Source organism: Bubalus kerabau, chromosome 13 (assembly GCF_029407905.1).
Source record: "Bubalus kerabau isolate K-KA32 ecotype Philippines breed swamp buffalo chromosome 13, PCC_UOA_SB_1v2, whole genome shotgun sequence".
Classification (NCBI taxonomy): Eukaryota; Metazoa; Chordata; class Mammalia; order Artiodactyla; family Bovidae; genus Bubalus; species Bubalus kerabau.
In genome coordinates, this window is record NC_073636.1 from 21506084 (window position 1) to 21515142 (window position 9059).

The following is a 9059-nucleotide window of genomic DNA, read 5'->3' on the forward strand; positions in this document are numbered from 1 at the left end:
CCAATCCTTCCATTCTAAACACCAGTCCTGGTGTTCTTTGGAAGGAATGATGCTAAAGCTGAAACTCCAATACTTTGGCCACCTCATGCAGAGTTGACTCATTGGAAAAGACTCTGATGCTGAGAGGGTTTGGGGGCAAGAGGAGAAGGGGATGACAGAGGATGAGATGGCTGGATGGCATCATCAACTTGATGGACATGAGTATGAGTGAACTCCGGGAGTTGGTGATGGACAGGGAGGCCTGGCGTGCTGTGATTCATGGGGTCTCAAAGAGTCAGACACGACTGAGCACCTGAACTGAACTGAAGTGAACTGATGCTACTATTGATGATTTTCTAGTGAAAAATAAATAGATGAATGAGATATCTAAGCTTCAGATTGCACATGAAAAGGAATAGAGAGGATGACTAGCCTTAAAAAAAAAAAAAAAAAACTCAGTGATCTTTAAGATTGACTGGTTTGATCTCCTTGCATTTCAAGGGAACCTCAAGTCTTATCCAGTACCACAATTTGAAAAGCATCGATTCTTCAGCACTCAGCCTTCTTTATGGTCCGACTCTCACATCTGTACATGACTGCTAGAAAAATCATAACTTTGACTATACAGACCTTTGTCAGCAAAGTAATGTCTTAGATCAAGTCAGTGTAAGGCAAAATGCTAAAGACTGACATGTAGACTCACACTGAGAGTGTGAGTTCTCACAACCTGAGAACTGATCAAGAATACTTATTAAGGTTTATGAGAATAAAAAAACAAATAGACTCTGATCTTAAACATTTCTAATTTATTTTAATTTGTATAGAGACATCAAAAACAACTAAATTGTCTTAAATTTCTACTTTTTAAAGAATATTTACTAAGGAAAGAAGGCATTCTTATGGGCCCCCTTGAACCTCTAAGCTTTTTATATTTAAGGAAGCTATTGCTTTTTTAAAGAAATTGCTATTGGTTATTCAGATTTTCAAACTCAAAAGAGAGATTGAGAAAAAAATTAACTGTGTGCTGAAGAAACATTACTTCTAACACATAGCTTTTAAAAACATGCATTCAAAAGCCAGTTTTTAATCCAGTTTTGTCACATGTACTATGAACTTGGCAGGAAACTCAACCAAACCCGTCTTAATTTGTATCCTGTTATTTCTGGTAAACAAGAATGTATGTATATATAAGCTTTCACATTCATATGCAAACACATTCTACCAGAGAAATTCTGACACTTATACTGCTTAGAAATAAACCCCGTTTCCCTTTGAGGCATGAGTTAGTCTCCAGTTCTGAGCTTTCTGAAGGCCATCCATATCAGAGCAGATGCTCCCAGTGTTACAAATTTCATCACGTATGACCCTAAATAAAGCAGAGATAGTGAAATCCTATAGGATTGATGGTATTTCCAATTTGATTATTAATCTGATTCCACATCTATGAAATTGAAGGATCATCCCCTTATAATGAGAAATAAAAATACTCTCTGATTTATATTTATGTTAATCTATTATTTGAATATTCTCTCTTGGTATCTGAAAGAACTTAAATCCATTCACTATTGAAAAATGTGCTAGCTTTAGAGTTTGAGACAAATGAAAAAGTTAAGTGAAAAGTGAAGTCAAATTTTGAAAACAAGAAATGAGTCTTGTTCCCACCATCAGTTCAGTTCCATTGCTCAGTCATGTCTGACTTTTTGCGACCCCATGGACTGCAGCATGCCAGGCTTCCCTGACCATCACTAACTCCTGGAGCTTGCTCAAACTCATGTCCATCAAGTCAGTAATGTCATCCAACCATCTCATCCTCATCCCTTCTCCTCCTGCCTTCAATCTTTCCCAGTATTAGGGTCTTTTCCAATATATGGAAATATGGAATTTGTCTGCCACAGTAATCAAAGGAACTGTGGAACACAAGAATCAAAGGAAATATATTCCAATATATGGAATATGGTTCCCACCAAATAGATAAAGAAATCAAGCCCTCACCTTACAGATAAAACAAGGAGGGAATAAATATTGAAAAAAAAATTCTCTTACACAATAATGTGAAAATAATAACATTTAATTTTTTGTTTTGCTTTAGCATTTTTGGTTTCATATCAAAGTTACCCACATTCCTGGTATCTCATTGTTTTTTAACATTCATTGTTTTATTCCATGACAGTACTGCTAAAATATGTTTCCACTTCTTCTTTTTTTTTTTTTTTTTGCCAACTATCACATTTTATCTCATTTCCAGATGTGCACAAGGTTGGAAGGGAAATCGTTGCCACATCAAGGTTAACCCACCGACTGCTGATTTCACGAACACTCAGAACAGTAAGTGACATTGTGACCAAAATCACTTGAGTTTTGGAGTCTCTAATATTTTTCACTGAATATTTACATTTTTTCATTGGTTTGAAATTCCAGATATATGGACCCTCCTGGGTATTGGATTAGCTTTCCTGATAGCTCATATTACACTAGCAGTCTTGTGTTTTCTTGCCAACAGAAAAGTACCAGTAAGGTAAGTGATGCCTTCCATTGCTCTGGCAGACCAATTTTCTGAAACATTTCATTTGTTATATTTTTCTTTCATTCCATATTACATTCAGGTAACTTTAGTTTTCCATACTTCATGGATTTATTTTTCTGGGAAGAAAGCCTAAGCTATTTAATGATTAGTAGTTTTTAAATAAAAAGCCATAAGTTTACTTTTCTGATTATGTTAGGAACATTTTTGATGACACCAAATAACAAAATCTGACGTTCAGCCCAAATGAAAAATGCACAAGGTGATGGATGTCCCACTTTCTGGCAGTGCTCAGGGTCGGCAGCAGAACTGTCAAAGAGACCCTTTCTCAGCTTGCTCAGGGAGGTCTTGCACCAGTGCCCCAGACCAAGACTCCATGTCCCAGGCGGCATGCAGATCCGAGGCTGAGATCTGTGTACCGGGAGGGACTCTGTGGGCTGGACTTATGCATGATTAAGACCTCACAAGCTATTGTGCCCTTCAGGATTCTGGGGCTTCCTACCTCATACCCATCTTCTATCATCTGAATGAGAAACACATCACATCCGCCCAGTAATGAAAGTGATTGTCTTTCCCATGAACTAAACAAGCTAAGGGCTCAAAATAAGATTTAATGAAATTTTAAGAAATTAAAGAAATGCATCGTGTCTTGCACACCTGCATTTGTGTTCATAAATTTAGATTTGCTGCAAGCCAGTGTGTCACAGAGCCCTGGATAAGCTGCCTGTTCCTTGGTGCCAACTTAAATGTGCCTCCTGCTTGAATTCTCCTCAGATCACCAGCCTGCAATCATGTTAATTAGCAGACACCAAACTTGATATCATCAATTAAGGCAAATTTATTATAAAATTATAGTGTTCATTAGGAAAAAAGATATGTTTTAATCCATTACTATTAAGATCTTACTCATCTATTAATTCTTTGTTTCTTATGTGCCTAAAATATGCCAGACAATGTGGATACAAATATGAATGAAAATAAGTCTGGACTTAATGTAGTGGGAAAAAACAGAAACAAAGCTACTAAGTGAAACACTGGTTTTGTGCTACTATATAGTAGCTTTTTCCAGAGAAACAAAAAAACAGATTAAAAGATAGAAGCTAGCTATCTAGGTAGATATCCTGTTGTTTCTATCCTTCTGTGTGTATATATATCTTTAATTATCAAATACATAATACATTGAATGTATAAATATAATATATTACAAAACCTATACAATAAATTAGTAATTATTATATAAGTATTATGTTAATATATTATCTTATTATGTTTAAATATGTCAGTATACAATATATTAAGATATCTTAAAATTAACATATATCTTCATATAAAGAATTACATATTAATATATTCCATTTATGCAATATGAATTATAAAAGTGTTTATTAATATTAATGAGATAATCATGTTTAATTGTATTAAGAAGACAATAATATAATATATTAAGAGAGAAGGACTTATTTATTCATGTAATAGTGGGGACTGGCAAGCGTGAAACTTGCAGGGCAGGCCTGCAAGCTGGAAAGTCAAGTAAGTGTTCATGGTGTAAGCTTGAGTCTAGAATCTTTCAGACAAGCTATCAGACTGGAAACACAGGTAGAATTTCTCTGTTGTAATCTTGAGGCAGAATTCTTTCTTTTTTAAGAGATCTCAGCCTTTACTCCTAAAACCTGTGAATAAGTGAGTGAGCCCCACCCACAATACAGGTAGTAATCTTAAAGTTGGCTGATGGTAAGTGCTCGTGACATCTGAGAAGTCCTTCACAGTCGCATCTCGAGTATTGTTTGAACAAACAATAGGGCTCCACAGCCCAACCAAGTTGACACATAAAACTAATCATTGCATTATATAAATAAGTTTTCACTTTGTCACACGAGTGCATGTTCCTCCGTTCTTTGTCTTGTCACAACAAAGATTTGGAGCGACGGACATTAAAGCCCTCAGCACGTCACAGCTCTCAGGTCTTGGACAAACCGTGTTACAGCTCTTAGGCAAATCAGTGTTACAGCTCTGTTTTATTTAGAAGATAGCAGGAGAATCCATCCTCGAAGCGTGAGGGCATGCCAACCCAAAGACTCGAAGAGAAGAGAGTGGAGGAGCACGCAGGGGAGGGAGAGAGTGAGAGAGGGAGAGAGAGGGAGAGAGAGAGAAAGTGCGCACACACGCGGGAGAGAAAGAGATGAGAAAGCGCTTTGGCTCCTCCTTTTATATGTTTTTTCCTCCACCTGGGCCTGCCCTATGCAAATTGGGCTTATCTAGGAGTGCTGTTTGTTCTACCTGAAGTCTTCACTCTGGTCCTCGGACCTTCCTTTGACCTTTCTTTGTTCTATTTTCACGGGCTTTTCCCTTCTTTGTCTTTTAGCCACCGCCATTTTGGACTCCTTTTCCCTATTCTACCTACCTAACAATATGAACACAATCAGCAGAAGTCCTCAAAAAGAACCTTAAGTTTCACACCTTCTCCAGATTCATATTGGACAACCTGTATATTCTGGGCTATGGAGAGACCTCTAAGGCAAATGTTGGTGGCACCACAGCCCAGCCTGAGAGATCTCTTTTCCTCTTTCTCTCCTTTCTCACTTAGAGTTTGAAATCATAATTTTTTTCTTAATTGAGGTACAGTTGTTTTACAGTGTGGTGTTAGTTTCTGGTGTATAGCAAAGTGACCCAGTTATATGTGTATATAACATATATTTTTTTCCAGATTACTTTCCATTATAGGTTTTTACAAAGTATCAAATATAGTTCCCTGTGCTATACAGTAGGACTTTGTTGTTTATCTATTTTACATATAGAAGTAAGAGTCTAGTAGGCTACAGTCCATGGGGTCGCAAAAGAGTGGGGCACAACTTAGCAACTAAATAAGTGTGTACCTGTTAAATCCCAAACTCCTAATTTATCCCTTCCCCACCCCTTTCCCCTTTGGTAACAGTAACAAACCATAGTTTGTTTTCTATGTTTGTGAGTCTGTTTCAGTTTTCTAAATAAGTTCATTTGTACCATTTTTTTTTTTGATTCCCTGGGACATGTTTTAACATATGTATTTAAATTTAACAATGTCAGCTTTTTCTGAAAATTAAGTTTGAGTTGGTTGCTTGGATAGTTAGCACGACTGGCTTTGTCACTTAGATGAGATGGTAGACAAATTCCATAATTTAAAGAACTCAATATAAAATATTCCAGAAATTCTTTTCTTTGCAACCACTAAACTTATAGCTTACTGTGAACGATATTGGATTCTTGATCTCCGAAGAAGATTTAGCTTCGGGACCAGAGGAGAGACCAGGCTTGACCACTCAGGGCTCTTGTGTGGCAGAAGTTTCATTACAGTGAAAAAGAAAACTTCTGACAAAGACATCAGAAGGGGATGGAAAGTGTCCCCTCACTAGTCTTAGCAAGGGAGCTATGCTGCTACTGCTGCTAAGTTGCTTCAGTCGTGTCCGACTCTGTGCGACCCCAGAGACGGCAGCCCACCAGGCTCTGCTGTCCCTGGGATTCTCCAGGCAAGAACAATGGAGTGGGTTGCCATTTATACTTTTTAAATTAATTATTACAATAAATCAAAAGAATGTCCCAAGATTGTAAAGGTCTTACTAGACCCACTCCCACAATTTACATTTTAAGATAACAGGATTAGTCAGAAGGTTCTCAAGAAGGAGAAACATATCCTCAAGCAGGATACATTGTTAATACAGTCCTTAGTACAGAGTTTAAGCTGAGTTGTTTTGTTGTGTAATCATCAGCTCTGGGCTTAAGGAAAGAAAACTAAAACTAAGGACTATAGAAAAAAAAAGTTTGTCCTTTTCTCCTCCTTGAGAACTCCAGACCCCTTGAGAGCCCCAGACCCCTCTCTCCTCCTCAGGGACCCCCAACTTCTTATCAACCTATCTAGAATTTGACTCAATACAATTTTTAACATTAAAATAAAAATGTAAAAGGAGATGCATATTTTTCTAAATTATTTTAGAGATAACTCAAGTGGCAATGTTCAAAGACCACTGCACCAAGTTTGATTTTCCACCAACTCCACCCTCCACACACACCCTACCCTTGGGAAGTGTTTGCATTCCTCTAAAGTGTGTGGCATTTCACACAATATGCCTAGCAGAGCGATACAAACACATGTATTTTTGATACTAAGTAAAAATAGCCTGGTATTCCTTCAGGGCTAGTCACTGAGTTGTCAGAATGTTATCCTCAAGGAGACTGTTAAAACACCATTTTGTAGTGTTATTACTTAACAATTTCCATATTAACCATTCCTTATCTTTACATTCCCAGTTTCTAGCATCATATGCATAACATATCCAATACACACCTATTGAAGACTATCTGTACTTTAATATTATCCATACTTCTGATCATCACCAGAAATAATGCTCATGTTTACTAATGACTTTTCAATTAAAATGTTGCACATTAACTTTTTTTAAATGTCTTTTTGCAAAAAATCATTTAAGCCCTAAAGCAAGTTAGAAGGTTTGGCTGGGAGATAGCTACATGATAACAATGACTCATCTTGAAAATAATACCAAAACTTTGAGATAGGCAGGAATTAATGTAAGCAGGAAATTTATCACCTTCTTTAAATAAACCTTAACCTTAATATTTTTCATTAGATTTTATAAAAAAACAATCTGTAGCATAAGAGATCCTTCAGTGACTTGAAACTTTTTTGTATTCATTTCTGAAAAACACAGGATGGAGCACTGCATGCTCAGACAATGCTAAGCACAGCAACAAGCCTCTTAAAGTTGTTTTTAGAGATGCAGTTCCTGGATTTTATTATACATTCTCTGACCTTTCTGTTAGCTACTTGCTACCAAATGTATGAGTGAGGACATGATTATAGGGGAAGAAAGCATCTCAAGCACCTTAATCAAAATAAAGAATTTAGTGTAACAATGCACATGTCTTACAGAGCTCAAGGGTAGGAATAAAGAGATCAGGCCTCAGAAAGGCCTGGACCCAGTGGTATTCTGCTTCTCATCTCTGCTGCTTTTTGCTTCGCTCTTGGTGATTCTCTCTCTGAAGACATACTGCCTTTACTCTGTCTATATAAAAAAAATGTGTTGCCTTGAGGATGGATGTTAACTCATTATGCCCCCAGACCTGTGGAGAGACTATATCTTTGTTTTTCTATCTCCATTCCATATTCCAAAGGAAGACCCTCTAATTAGCCCACTTGGGTCAAGATCCCATTTCTGGTAAAATCAACTATGGGTGAGTTATAGGGCAAGATCAACTGTACAAACATGGCTGCTGGGACCCCATACAATGCCCCATGGTAAGGATGATGGAGGTCATCACGAAAGGTCTCTGAAAGGTATCTACCACACCTGACCTCAGAGTCCAAAATCCACCAGATTTTCCTCATGAGACTTTAATTCAGTTCAGTCGCTCAGTCGTGTCCGATTCTTTGCGACCCCATGAACTGCAGCACGCCAGGCCTCCTTGTCCATCACCAACTCCCAGAGTCCACCCAAACCCATTGAGTTGGTTTTGCCATCCAACCATCTCATCCTCTGTTGTCCTCTTCTCCTCCTGCCCTCAATCTTTCCCAGCATCAGGGTCTTTTCAAATGAGCCAGCTTTTCACATCAGGTGGCCAAAAGTATTGGACTTTCAGCTTCAACATCAGTCCTTCCAATGAACACCCAGGACTGATCTCCTTTAGGATGAACTGGTTGGATCTCCTTGCAGTCCAAGGGACTCTCAAGAGTCTTCTCCAACAGCACAGTTCAAAAGCATCAATTCTTTGGCACTCAACTTTCTTTATAGTCCAGCTCTCACATCTTTAGAGGATGCAGCAAATTTGTATTAACTTCTAGAGTTGTTTGCGGTTAATAGAAAAAGCTGTGACAATCCCACCTACACCAGAAAGCCAATATTAAAGAACACAAATAAATAGTGGGCTATTTATCCTTATTTTCCTAAAGCCACATAACACCCACTGCTTTCCTATTTTGGATTACATCATCTTTGCCTGGGGAAAAATACACAGTAAATAGCTGTTTATTATGCTGTCTTGTGGCACTTACTCCTGAGGGATTGTGTTGATTTAATAAATACACTAACAGATGTTAAAAATTAACAGACCTATTTCATTCAGTTATGCTGAGAAATAAGATAGGTCTACGTCTTTCTGAAAACTTTCTAAATAATTTCATGGGATTATAAGTATGTACAACTGTAAAAATATTACTGAGTAGGAAATTATAAGACCTGAATATGATCTTGGAAATGCCTCTTGATTCAATGCCGTGAACATTTATTAAGATGTCCTATGTGCTGGTCTTGCAAAAGCTCAAATATATATGTGTGTGTGTGTGATATATATATGTGTGTGTTATATGCTTTCTGGCTCATACTCCATTATAGTAATGTATTTATTTGACTATGGGACGTGTAAAGGTAGAAATGTAAAACAAAATACTTTGGGGATAAAATGGAAGGAAAGAATGATCAAAATAGTAATTGTTTATATTTCTGATAAAAAACAAGGTGACTGGAATCCCAAAAGGTTTACCAGCTGCCCATGCAAAGTACAGATGTTCTTG

At 37.4% G+C, this 9059-nt stretch overlaps 1 protein-coding gene across 1 annotated transcript in view; it reads left to right on the top strand.

Annotated features, from left to right (window-relative positions):
* The window catches only part of MALRD1 (MAM and LDL receptor class A domain containing 1), a 573786-nt gene that overhangs the window by 540656 nt on the left and 24071 nt on the right, over positions 1-9059 (top strand). Inside the window, exons 38-39 of the mRNA XM_055545367.1 lie at positions 2225-2304; positions 2398-2494. Coding sequence (XP_055401342.1) covers positions 2225-2304; positions 2398-2494 — 177 coding nt within the window. The remainder of the gene's footprint in view (positions 1-2224; positions 2305-2397; positions 2495-9059) is intronic.